Consider the following 14,720-nt stretch of genomic DNA (forward strand, 5'->3'; position numbering starts at 1 on the left):
TGTAGATGGCAGATTTAACAATTAGAAGTCATTTTCTACATGTTTTATGAAAAATACCTATGATTAACCAAATTCACTGTCGTTGTAAAGATGACACAAATCATTCATTTTTCAAACTATCTTAACAATGTCAACTGTTATTGCAAAAATAAGTTAGATAGTATGAATGATTTTGGGTTTATATTTCAATCGATTTGTGTATTGAATTTTATTCGTGTAAATCAAGTCTCATACACAAAAAAAATATTTATTAAATTTATTTCTGTTGGGGCATTTAAGGTTAAATGGCCATTCAGAAAATTTGGCAGTTCAAATGAAGTTTCACCTAAATATATAAATGTTATCATCACAAATGTTTAACGCTAACATCTTTATAATTAAAACATGTTCTACATGTGCTATGAAGGGATAAGTTTTCTTTAATTCACAGTAAAAACACCCAGTTGCTCCAATAGATTTAACAGTGTCATAGTTGTATACGGATATGTATTTAAAGGTACATATATCGAGGCAAATAGGAAGTAAAATTATGCGGTTTTTTTAGAATCATAATACTATCATAATTACTACATTTACTAAGCAAAATAGTACTATTTAAAGAAATGACTTCTGGTCACCTTATATCGGAACTATTATCCTTGTGCACAAAAGGAGGGTATTTGCTGTGGAAACCAGTCTTTTGATTTACAGAATATATAGTATCATTTTTCTTGGAATAGGAAGAACAGTGAAGAAGAATTGATTTTCACAATATCACAGGTTAGGTTTATTTAAACAATTACAGTGTCATAATATCAAAAAGATTTTATGAAATGTTTATCTGCGCTAGATTATTTGTCCATTTTTATTAAATCATCAGGTTTTCTGAAAAATCAGTTTAGTTTCATTTTTAACTGTCAACTAATCAAAGTTTTTAAAATGAAACTAGACTGAGCCGTGAAAAAAGCCTTTGAATCATGTTTATTTTGATACAATACAATATCTACTTAAATAACTTTAAAAATACTGTTTTTAAGTTGAGAAAAACAATAAGGTTCAATATGAGACAAACACTGGTTAATTTGAGACAGGTCACTAATATGTTCACGGTTATAACTAATCATTTTTGGAAAATCACACATATTATGTGAATTATGTGTTGGTTCATGGTCTAATGGTTAAGACCGATGACTGTTATAATGAAATGCTCTGTTTCGATTCTATCACGGGACGCTGGGAATGTCAATACATTAGAACGGTGATTTTCAGAGAAATGTGAACTTGAAACATTACTTTGTAAACATCAACAAAGGTATGTGAATATCAAAGTAATAATAACAATAACATGTATACAACACAATGAAATGAATGGAATTTACAGGATTTGAATGGTAAAGAGTACATGGTGTATGGAATAAACTAGTTCTTTTTGTGTAGGGGATGGATTGTCCGTCTGAATATTGTCGAACATACGTCAATGACGCAATGTCCCGATAGGGAATGTACACGTATTCATCTGTAATGGCCTCGTTCTCGAGGGGTGCTCTCAATAACGAAATAATCTGCCAGTACATACATTTAATGTTTCGTTTGAAGTATTGATAAAACATGCTCATTTGGATTGAATAAAAAGCTACCAGAATTGAAAGTAGACCAGCATGACAATTACCAAATGTAAATATGTTCAAATTATCAGCAAAGAAGTAATAACTATTGGTGAGCAATCTTCTGAATACCTGATTGTTTCTGACTATAATCCATTGGAAGATACCGTTTCCATCAATTTTAATAATCATATTATGGAAAAGAAATACTAGCCAAAAATTAGTACTATGAACCTAAGCGAACTTACACTATTTTTTATATTATCTAAAAAATGAAAAAAAATGATAAAACATTTTAGCACTGAAAATTTATATCCCAGTTGTACTATACTGTTTATAACATCTGTATGTTACTTTGGGATGATTGTAACCAATCGTCTGCAGTTCAAATTAATAGACATGTTCACCATAAGCCGACATCGATATTGAAATCGACGCCGGAAACAGCATACCTATGTCTCGCTATTTGACTCCGTAAAGGCGAGACAATAAAACTCTACACTTTTTTTTTTAATGCGTTTTTCTAGCGATTTGAAAAGACTCGTTGAAAAGTCGTTTTTATTACAAACATTGAGTTTTTTTACTCTTAAAATTATTTATAAACGTAACTTTATATGATATTCTTTGGACTCATGTAAAACGTCTTACCAATGAAAACCGAATAGCAATTTCATAAATTTTAAGGAGAATATTATCTATAATCTTATTGAAGAACTGTTTTCTCAATGTGTGTTTATAAAATTGAGAATGGAAATGGGGAATGTGTCAAAGAGACAACAACCCGACCAAAGAGCAGCCAACAACCGAAGGCCACCAATGAATCTTTAATGCAGCAAGAAACTCCCGCACCCAGAGGAGTCCTTCGGCTGGCCCCCGAACAAATATGTATACTAGTTCAATAATAATAGAAGTCATACTAAACTCCGAATTGTACACAAGAAACTAAAATTAAAAATCATACAAGACTAACAAAGGCTAGAATCTCCTGACTTGGGACAGGCGGCGGGATTAAACATGTTTTTGAGATCTCAACCCTCCTCCCCCTATACCTCTAGCCAATGTAGAAAAAAACGCACAACAATATGCACAATAAAACTCGGTTTAAGATAAGTCCGAGTCTGATGTCAGAATATGAAATAAAAGAAAATAAACAAAATGACAATTAAAAACCAATTGTTCAGAGAACAATTGAAGGTCTTTCCATCAAAACAATGTATTTTGATATGAAAAGTTGTGAAACTAAGTTTAAAATGTCATTTCAATCGTCAAATGATAGCTCCTAGTAAGCTGATTCCAAAAATATATTGTTTCCATACATTTTTTTTAAATAAGGGAGATAATTTGTTACTTCCGGTTTGAAAAATGTTACTTCCGATTATATTTGAATATTTACTTGACACTGATTCCAAAAATATCTGGTTCTATATACTTTTATATTAAAAAAGTACAAAAAAATAGCTATTTCCGGTTTACAAAAGGTCACTTCCGGTTGTTTTTTACAAGGTTAAATGGTTTGATATCTTTTTCTAAAAGTTGTATATCTTTATCATGTATACATATAGAATAAAAGCAAAGGTCAAAATCTAGAACGTCAAATTAAGCTATGACCTTGAGATCAGTTTCAAGGTCATAAACCAAGGACCTCAAATCAAAAGACCATAGGTCTTTATTATATTTAGTTAATGAGTTATATCACCAAACGCGTATTTTTAAATACAAGAGGGGAGAAAACTCCCTTTTACATTCAACGTACGCTTGCAATCAAAATTTACATCTTACGACATGTCACAACTAACAATTTAGTAAAAATAATTTGTTGATATCTTATACCGTCTTTGGATATAAGTGAAAATAAGCCAAATTCAAATATTAGAATATGACCTTGACCTTTGACCTTGACCTAATTTTCATTTTTTGGGACCAAGACCCTCAAATCAAAAGATCCTAGGTCTCTATCACTTATGATTTATAAGATAGAAATTCATATCACTTATATCAGATGCATAAGGGGAAATAACTCTCATATGGAGCGGTCATATCGCTTCGGTCAAAATAGGACAAATCATGCGAAGGATATAACGAGCAATTTTGTAAAATAAATTTGTCATAATCTTTTACGGTTGCGAAGGAGATGCGCTAACAAGGAAAACAGTGTTTGGGGAGATAACTCCTACAAAGAAAAGTATTCGTTTACGCAGGGTAAATTTCAAAAGTGCATAAACTGTTCGATATCATATACCAAATATCTAAGCGACATATTGCGAAACAAATGTTTATCGCAAGAACAAAATTAGGCGGAAGAAAAAAAAAAAAAAATAATAATCAGAAGAAAAACAATAGGTCTTTCCATAGAAAAGTGGAAAGACCTAATAATACATAAATAACAACATCTTACTAGCAGTTACTGACATGCCAGCTCCAGACCATAATTAAACTGATTGCAAGATTATGTCTTCATAATATGAATATTAGACCCATCCCACCTGTTAGGGATTTAATATTATACCATCATAGAATGGCAAAGGGGTATTAGCTCTCAGATAAGGTTTTCATAAAAATTAAAGAAAAGTAACAAACGTTCAGTTCTTGCAAACTAAATAATACACATTTTGATTCCATCAAATTCAAAAGCAAATTATTAGGCTGTCATGAACGATAAATGAACAATTAAAAATAAAGAAGTTTTCTGAAAATCTATGCAACGTTCTGTTTTAAAATGTAGTTATCTAAATAGAGCCTCACATGCTATAGATGTTCACATGTATTCTTCAGTCATATATCACAATTGATATGCTTACAAAAATGTTAAAGGGATAACGTTTAGAACTTCAATTTTTAAATAATGTTAATATTTGCTCATTACCTGACTCTTCAAAGAAAATCATTGACCACAAAATACAACATGCTAAAATTATGTTTGGCTTTGTAATGGATAATGTGATTTGTAAAAAGGAAAATCCCACATCTAAAATATATGCAGAGTCTAGCTACAAACAAGATGTCTGCCAACTTGTTCTAACTAAGACAATTCGTTCTGATTGACAATGATCAGCCAACACTCAGGCCTACTTTATATTCTGGTATTTCTAACAACAGCAGTGTTAAATCCGAGAATATATTTACAGGTTTTGTTAACTGAAAGAAGAACATAAGGTTGTCAATTCTGTCTAATCAAAAGTTGGACACAGTATATCGTATTATAAGTGGATTTTAAGGAAATGAACTCATCCTAGATACCAGGATTCAAATTTTATATTTGCGCCAGACGTTAGGATTTCATTTGTAAATGTTCATTAGAACCGGTTTATGGATTGACTTGTTTTCCAAGTTACATGGTTTTCCAGGTTACATGTAAAACAGTTGCTATAAAGAAAATCACATTTTAAGATTTTTTCAAACGCTAGATAGAAAAATGACAGAATGATATTTGTATTCTAACTACTAAGGCATAAGCCTTCTATGTCGTAGCCTTATATACCATAGCCTTTTATGCTTGAGAATTTTTTGTTTCTAATGGAATGCATGCAGTACAGAAATTCAAGTTTAATCTGTTGACATGTTTAAAAAAATACCTTGGCTAACAGCAATACTATTGTCATCAATTCTTTATGACAGGTATTGGCGCAATTGTTCTTAAATAACGACTCTTTTATTTTAGTATTTTTTTGAGAAAAAAAACTTTAAAGACGAAAAATACTGCAAAATTATAATTCATTGTATTTGATAGAATTTATTTTTACATTTTATAAAAAGGATTAACCGTATGGACAGTATGAGTGACAAACCGGATGACACTAAAGGAGGTCCTGAGGAGGTAGATGCACGAGATGCGGGAAGTCAAATGGACTCCAAGCATACCAAAGGAGGGTTTGTAAATATAATGAATATTTAATGGCCATGTGAAAAGTAAAATAACAAAAATACCGAACTCAAAAGCTCAAACGAATGGATAACAACTGTCATATTTCTGACTGCGAACAGGCATTTTCCTATGTAGAAATTAGTGGATTAAACCTAGTTTAATAGCTACCTAAACCTCTGACCTATGACGGTCGCATAAAATGGTATACAATAAAAAAATATTTCGGCTATCTTTTCACGTTTATTCGTTGATCCTAATGTCTTTCCACTGTACGTTAAGCATAAACTGTTCTCTATTGTTACATATTGGTCTAATGATAAATAATTTTGAAAAGAAATATCCGTTAAACCTATATAAATTTTTACATTACAGTTATGACCAAGCTGATACTTCTCATGCGGAAGATGATCAGATGCTGCCATCAAAAGAGGAGTAAGTCAGATTACCAGATAATAAGAAATTAAGATACAAATGTAGATAAAGGGAAAAATAATTAAATAATAATTAAATAATAATTAAATATTACACAAATGTTTCTTGTAATGAGAATAAGTAATGCAAAACAATCTCACAAAGCATCAAACATGTACAACATTTTTAGAAGATAAGAGAACATTAGCTTTTCTAATTTCAGGTTAAAATACTGTAAGTTCTGACATTTTTGCAATTTATTTTTAGATATAAAAACACTAACATCTTTTTTTTATCACATTATTTTATTGGCACACATTCCTGCATTCACAATAATTAATCTGGATTTTTTTTGTGTCTTTTGTTTAAAAAATCACAATGATAACTAGAATTGCCGTTACAAGCAGATATAACTCGGTCCGCAAATCATTATGTTTACGCAAACATTTTGAACATTCACAAGTTGAATGTCACAGCTATACATGCCAGTTTACCTTGGTAAAGTTAAGAGCTTTTAATACATTGCACATTATTTTGGAACAATTGACAATATTGAAAACTCAATCAGAAAATATTCCTTCTGTGTTCTTCCACAAAACGTCTATCTGGCAGGGTCTATCTGCGGTTTATAGATAACCATAGTCTATAGGTTTTGTTCGTATTTAAACCCATAAGGTAAACCTCATATTCATGGTTTATTGGTCTACTGTAAGGTTCTATGTTTAAGCCAATTATTAGACATCATTAGCAATAGGTCAATACTAGATAGTATAAGAAAAAAAAGCATAATCACAAAAATACTGAAATGATTTTACCTTTTACATGTTAGTATGGTAGAATTTATCCCACCTTTTGTCATTTTCGTGGTTCATTGGTTAAAGTAAACTTTCATCATTTTTAGATGCATGGACTTTAATTGGTAGGCTATTTTTTTTATAGATTGTAATGTGCACATGTTCATCTGTCAATTGTCAGGAAGCCTTAACCTCATGACATGGATGATTAATATAGAATTAAAATAATTGACAGTGATAGTTTTTCTATTGTAAATTGTCTTGCATGATTCAAGCGATTTGTTTTATTTTTTATATTGATGCACATATTTTCATGGCAAAGGCATTTATCGGTAACATAACTGTACAAGATTTTGACTTATTTCAAGAGGTATCATTATGGTTATGAGATGTCAATTTAATAAGAAAAGTACACAGTAAAAATATATTTTAAATAGCGATATATGCAGACAATAACCTTTTGTTGATGAAAATAAAGTTACGTGTGACTAATTACTATAGCAAACCAATATTTAAAAAAAACACAATATGACCTAAATTCCTATGGTTGTTTCGTCATGATCAATGACAATATTACCACATCTCTTTATCTGTAGACATTATGTTTAGTTATCACAACATGTGCGATAGAAATATTGGTTGTTTGTATGAAAATGCTTTTACAATTGTATTTACCATTTGAGTATACATTTGTATATAAGAAGAGAAATAAAAAAAAATACGAAAGTAGTATAATTTGTAGAGTAACTCCCTCAGTCACAATTATTGAAGATATAAAAGCTGCAGAATTTGATTCTCCAACATATATGAAATGTAAAAACGTTGGGAAAGCAGTAATTGTTAGCAACTTTATGAAGGGCTATACCAAAGAACGGGGATTAGGGTTGAGGCCTCATGCTGAGAATGATTGTGATTTGCTAGAAAAGGCCTTGACAGAACTTGGATTTGAACCATTGGACGGAAAAGATAGTAGAATGGTGTACACCAACCTAACCAAAAACAAGTTTACAGCACTGTACAATAAAGGTAACATGATCAATAACATCAGACAATTAAATCTTAAAAACTTTTTATAATCAATGAAAGTTGTTCACAGCTAATGATCTTTTGGCATTCTGTAAAAATGCACAGAATTAAAAAGCAACCTCCGAATTAATTATCATTGTAGAGTACTACTTAGACCACATGGCCATCTATCCCACGTTGTAAAGAAGCTACCTGTCATATTAAATACGCTATTAATTTAAACAATTGTATTCTAAAACTGTTACAATATATCACTCATGATTAAATGCTGTGTATGTCATAAAAACCCATGCTTATAGGAGAAACTAGATAATGGCTCAAATTTCAAATCCGGTGTGTTTGTACAAACCATTTTAAAGATTAAATCACGTGTTACGTTTGATCTATTAATTTTGTTTTTGAACATTTATCAATGGACATTGCCATAATATTGATAAATGGGCATTGATTAATTAATATCTTATTTTTTTTGTTTTGAAGAGACCCAAAAACTAAAAGAAAGATCAGTTAAAGTAGCATAGTTACACTGATGTCTGTGTGACATACAGCCCCATTTGTTTGGGTGTTTTATGTTTGTTAAGGTAGTTGATGTTATAATCAGTAAAATGTATTTTTTATGAGGCATCAGATTTAAAATAATATACTGATTAAAACGTATTGCATTTGTTGACCTTGGAAGGGGGTTACAGAACCCGTATTGGGACTTCTAAAATGCTTCCTTATGTTACCAGTTGTTACATATGCAATTAACTATGCTTACCAACTACAAATGCAATATACTATTGTATTTATATAATAAGTTCATGTGGTATGATTGCATATCTGAAAAATATTCATCAGACAACTTGCCATCATAGGCAACCGTACGGCCTTCAATCGTGAAAAAAATATCCATGCTCCATAGCTAGCTATAACGGACCTTGTAATGACAAATTCAAACAATTCACACCATAAAACGTTCGATGTGATTTATATTTTAAGCTATAAAAAACTATCGTAGGTGGGGCATAAAAATAAATAACCTGATCTAATGTTTGGATTAATTTCAGTTGCAGAAAAAAACAACTACAGACCTAAAGGGGACGAAGGATATACATGTGTACTGTTTATTGTAATGTCATATGGGAGATCAGGATTGATACAGTGTCATGCAGAACCAGGAGAAAAAGGAAACCATCCATTTGTAGAACAAAAAGACCTACAGGGAGCCTTCCAACCACAGAATAACCCTTCACTAGCATTGAAACCAAAATTATTTATAATACAGGTGTGCATGGGTGTTTTCTTTTTATCAAGTCTCACATGGAATGTATTATGGACATAAAGAAACATCTTTCTGTCTGTCCCTACCTCCTTATTCCTCATGTTTCACAATATCTCAAATTGGCTTTCATCATTTTGACTAATTATACCCATATATTTTTATCACAACACTTTTTAAAGAGGAATAAACCTCCAGGGGTTGAGCATTCCATCTTCTACATATTTTCCAAAGAATTCTTACACGAACTAAATAAAATCACTCATGCAAAGATCGTTTTCTAGATACTTTTACAAAAAAAATCCGCTTGCATTTATATTTTGAAACAAACAAGTTAAAATACGTTTTTCCAAGCGATGGAATTGTCCAAGAAACCGAAATTTCCAGTAAATGTCTAAAATTTCCACCCTTTTTGGCTCTAAGACAGCACATGCAGGTTTATTTTTAATTGAATATTTGATTTGACTAAGCGAAAATTTGGTCCGAACTGTTATAGGATTTGCAAATCATTTATTCATGGATGTTATTTAACACTGCCCCCTCAGTCATGATTCATTTTTTTAGTAGACTTTTGCATATCATGAAATTTCAAGTTTTTGATAATTAGCTCTAACTTCAAGGGATATCACTTATCGAATATCAATTATAGTAGATAGGAAGTTGTAGGTTGCATTTCTGTAAATATTGACAATGTAAATTCTCATAGGAACTCCTTTTACGGCTAAAACTGTACCACTTTTACTAAGTTTAAAAAAAATATCTTATCCTAGAATTGAATGTTCATATGACCTACAATTTTTTTCAAAGGTCAAAATATAGGATTGTGCGGCATATTTGCAACGTGTATATGACCTGAACATTTCAGGGTTTAAACTAACACAAATGTTCTTAACTACCCATACCTCGAATGAAGGGTTACCACAGATTTCAATGTAAACAATATGCACATGTATATTTACTGGTAACATTCCCAAGATATGTTTCTATGAGATGGAACACAGACAGCATAACTGGGAACCAGTATGTAAACAAAATTAATATTCTATGAATGTTTTAGATCTCTCTTGGTTTGGGAAACAGCTGTATTTACAAAGTGTAACCCGTATTGTCTTTATCAAATCTTATCTTCATAGAGATTATTTGACCTTGCTAAAGAAAAAAGTAAAATCACAAAAATACTGAACTCCGAGGAAAATTCTTATCGGAAAGTCCCTAATCAAATGACAAAATCAAATGATAAAACACATCACACGAATGGACAACAACTGTCATATTCTTAACTTGGTACAGGCATTTTCATATGTAAAGACAATAACAATCAAAACCAAGGAGTAAACAAAGACTCAAATAAACCAAAGGACATTTACATCAACAGTTTTAAATAATAACAACACAAACTCCACTAAAATCCAGGGGTGAAATCAGGTGCTCCAGAAGGGTAAGCATTTTAGAGAAACGGTGGATTGAACTTGGTATTATAACTTGTATGACAGTCGCATCAAAGAAAGAATTAAAGTTGTCTTTGAAAAGTTAAGACGTTATAATTTTTATCATTCAAATATCAACATTTGCATTGTACTATGAAGCAATTGCACAAATCATTGTGTCAGCAAATTATTGTTTTGATCATGTCAGCAAATTATTGTTTTGATCATCTCTACCCTTATATCTGTTCATCTGATTCAAAAACAAAACCCGACAAGAATAATTGTTAATGTGACCTAAAGTAAATGATGCTAGTGTGTATAAATAACATATTGTGATTTCAGCTTGCACATAAAACCTAATTTGCCAGAATTTCATTCAAGTATGCCTTGAAAAACGAAATGAAAACAAATTATTTGCGGTTTTAAAACAAAATTGATTGCAAGAAAGGTAAAACATGACAATCAATAACACATACATGTACATTTATTTTGCCATATAAGGCATTTATGCGCATGGTATAGACAAAATTGTTAGCCTATTATCTTTTAAAAATTAGTTTGTATCTCATAGAAGGCTCTGTTTAAATGAGGCCAGCCAACTAATGAGATATTTATTAAACTGAGTGACCTCACTGCTCTGATTATGACATAATCGGGTTTTTTATCTTTTAAATTAGACTATTCCAGAAGCTGGAGATTTCAGTGATTCACCAGGTGATGGAGAGAAAACAGAAACAAAACGAATACCAAGAGAAGCAGATTTTTTGACATACACAAGTGATGAATATTGTATAAATGGTGAGTGTGATGCTTAGTAATCTTCTAATTATATGTTTGAAGCTCTTTTGAAAATGAACAGCAGACAACAAAAATGTCTGGTTGACAGAATCGAAATGTTCTATCTAGAAATACCTAGATCAAATGTCGGAAGAGAGTTGGTTCAACCGTATTTTTACCCCCAAACAGTACTGTCAATATCAGCATAAGTATATGTCGTATGATTGACAATAAGACAACAATCGACATAAGTTAAAATGAAGTGGATGTAAGCAATTACTTGATTAGGAGTATGTCATAACTTGAGATCTTTTCGACAATGGTTTAATAATGTGACACAACTGTTGTGTTGAATAAAGGAAAGGTGTGTATTTACAATTACAGACAATTACAACATCAGCAACATAGGGTAACAAAAAAATAGATCAGGAGCATCACCTATTTTCATTTCTGTTGCAACGTTTTTAATTCAACAAAGAATGACAAACTACATCTGTTTACTTGATGGGGTAACCCTTGTTTCTTATTAATTCTTCATTGTATAAGTAACTTTCTTCGCGACTTTTCCATTTAATTCTGCTATTCTATCGTTCTCTTTTATATACTCTAAATTTGCTTTAGTAAGAAGCTAAGAGAAGGATATTCAAATAAGTATATATTCAAATTACAGCTGATCATGGCAATTACTTCATCAAAGCTATAGTTGAAGTTTTGGAGGATAAAAAGGAGTCTGCCTTAGAGATTCAGAGAGTTTTTATAAGAATGAACAAAAAGTATAAAGAATATAGAAAGAAAGAAACTAAGAAAATACCATGTGTAACTTCTTCTCTAACCAAGCAGCTGTTCCTGGTTTAAATTCCAAGTGCACAGAAAAACATTAAGTGAACCGTTGTCACAAATTGAACAAGATTTTCTCATGGAACATATTTGGAGTTTCTAAATTTGAACTTTATTTGATTCTTAACAGGAATACAATAGTTTGATTTTGAAGGATAGAAGAAAGATTTCAAATTAATCATTATATATATAGATCCAAAATGTTGATAAATTGCAGAAACATTTCAGATGGTTTTTGAAGTTTGTTATCTTACTTTGTCCTAATGTCCAACAAGGGGCGTTTAATCAAGGTTTCTTTTTAATGTACAACATAACTTCAAATTATGCTTTCAAAACATTTGCCTTTTCACAAAAATCTATACTCTGTCAATAGATAAGATAAACATATGTTGCAACTGAAATTGAACACAATCCAGATTCGGTATTTAGGTTTTTTTTTCAACTTCATCATTTTTTTGTACATGGAATAAGCTTTCAGAAGCACTGCGACACATGTAAATTTAAATGTTTCTAATTCGAGTATTCTATTTTTTGGGGGGATAATTCAAAAAAATTAAAGAAAGGTATTTTATATTAACAATTTGTTTTATATAATTTACAATGTTATATGTACATTGCTGTGTGATATATATATATTGTGAAAAGTATGTGATGGTCTCAGGGGAGAATGATGTTTGTACTTTGAGCTCACTGTTTTGAAATAAAGATTGTTTATTGTTATCCCTATTATTTGTTAAACATTTATTCAGTTACTTATCTAGAAGTTATCAAAATGTTGCTACTGGATCTTTGGATTCTCTTAAAAAAAATATTTTCAACACTTTCAATATTGTTAAATCTTCGAGGGTCAAAAGGTTTAACATCGTATTTGCAAACAAATCAATTAGGTTGGTCAACCACATTACACCATGAAGCACTGATTTTCTTGCCTCATCTAATTTATCAAAGTGGAAATGATAATGTGGTACTACCATACACCATGATTTGTTCTATAAATAGTCCTGATTAATTATGCTTAGTTTAATGTAAATCTGTCTTTAACCAGATGTAACTGTACATTTATGTTTTGTGAAAGAAAATACATTTTGTATATGTGTTTTAACATATCTAGAACAAATCACTGTCATTACCAGTAAAAAAATATTCAAATATCTCCTTATACCTGATACATGGTAATTTTGAAGGTTGTTGTAGTACATTCACCACGAATGCATTTCATAAATTTTGGGACATCGTCGACATCAAGCTTATTACTTCGCTAAACAAGTGGAATAAATTGGCATGCCCCTTCCAATGAGGAACAAGCTTTTGACTGGGTATATAAATACTCATGCTACATCAAACATTAAAGACCCAAATGGTACAAAACATCCGCCCTACATCTTGCAAAAAATATTGCCGTCGCCAATGATAAAATTCCATAAAACATCGTTTTCCTTTGTAAATCACATTTCATTAACTGCATGATCAATGCATTATGTATTCATTATTCACCGGATCACATGATCAATACATACGCCTACGACACTTTCCAATGAGGAAATCCTGGATAAGCATAGATATGTTCTATATTCAATTGCAATTCTAGCCAAAGATTAAGAAAAGGATCTTCCATCACTGTATTTGATACCTAAATTCATTACATAAGTCATGTATAAGTGTCTATACAAAGAACTTTCTATTGATTGGGCTTCAATGAAATAAAATTATCGGTACCAATTTTCTTGCACCAGATGAAACCTGTGAATGAATTATTAACATGTATTTAACGATAATTAAAGCAAGGCTTCAAAGTTATTGTGAAACTACCTATTCTAGAGGTGGCGTGCATACTGAGAAACTCTAAAGATCTTTTAGTATATATATAAATATATATAAGTACGTCTGAGTCAGTGACAACCCTACAACAGATGTATCCATCGGATCGCCATCAATGATGGTGATACATGGCTGTGTACATAATGTATATACAACTCGTCTAAACATCAACCCAACAATGTTAGATCTGTAAATTTGCTTTAGCAAATTTTTGGTTCTTCCCTCGCCGGGATTCGAACCCATGCTACTGTGATATCGTGACACCAAATCGCCTGCACTGCAGCCGTCCCGCTAGACCACACGACCACCTGGGCTCTCAAAAAAAGAGCTTTCGGTGGAAATGTGTTACCTTTCCACGTCAGTTTTAATCTAGCGGCGTACTACAGTACATGATATATAAGGCATGAAGATGTTATTGTTACAGATCAGCTAAATTATCTATAGCAAAGGATCCTACAAATTAATGTAAGATACAGTCACAGAAAATATTTATATTCATAAGTACGTCTGAGTCAGTGACAACCCTACAACAGATGTATCCATCGGATCGCCATCATTGATGGTGATACATGGCTGTGTACATAATGTATATACAACTCGTCTAAACATCAACCCAACAATGTTAGATCTGTAAATTTGCTTATCTAACAGATCTAACATTGCTTATCTAACAGATTGCTTGCTTATCTAACAGATCTAACATTGTTGGGTTGATGTTTAGACGAGGGAAGAACCAAAAATTTGCTAAAGCAAATTTACAGATCTAACATTGTTGGGTTGATGTTTAGACGAGTTGTATATAAATATATATATACACTTTAAGAACAACATGTGTATACTGTTGTTCGAAAATCATAAATCGAATAAGCAAAATCAAATCCGGGTAACAGACTAAAACAGAGGGGGGAAATATAAGATATCTAA

General features: G+C 31.3%; 1 protein-coding gene across 1 annotated transcript; it reads left to right on the top strand.

The window, feature by feature from the left end:
- The first annotated feature begins 535 nt into the window (after window positions 1-535).
- On the top strand, window positions 536-12,701 carry LOC139528325 (caspase-7-like). The gene is made up of 7 exons (XM_071324260.1): window positions 536-759; window positions 5,337-5,450; window positions 5,818-5,877; window positions 7,393-7,676; window positions 8,726-8,943; window positions 11,042-11,162; window positions 11,812-12,701. Exons 2-7 carry the CDS (start codon window positions 5,347-5,349, stop codon window positions 11,994-11,996), a joined length of 972 nt encoding a protein of 323 aa, XP_071180361.1. The 5' UTR covers window positions 536-759; window positions 5,337-5,346; the 3' UTR covers window positions 11,997-12,701.
- The last annotated feature ends 2,019 nt before the right edge of the window (window positions 12,702-14,720 follow it).

The sequence above is a fragment of the Mytilus edulis genome, chromosome 6, assembly GCF_963676685.1.
Source record: "Mytilus edulis chromosome 6, xbMytEdul2.2, whole genome shotgun sequence".
Taxonomy (NCBI): Eukaryota; Metazoa; Mollusca; class Bivalvia; order Mytilida; family Mytilidae; genus Mytilus; species Mytilus edulis.

What these genes read in the sequence shown, in the direction of transcription:
- LOC139528325 (XM_071324260.1), top strand. Translation starts at nt 5,347, where the DNA reads ATGGACAGTATGAGTGACAAACCGGATGACACTAAAGGAGGTCCTGAG. An exon ending in ATGCTGCCATCAAAAGAGGA is followed by an intron (nt 5,878 to 7,392) that starts GTAAGTCAGATT and finishes TATAATTTGTAG; the next exon opens with AGTAACTCCCTCAGTCACAA. An exon ending in CAAAATTATTTATAATACAG is followed by an intron (nt 8,944 to 11,041) that starts GTGTGCATGGGT and finishes CTTTTAAATTAG; the next exon opens with ACTATTCCAGAAGCTGGAGA.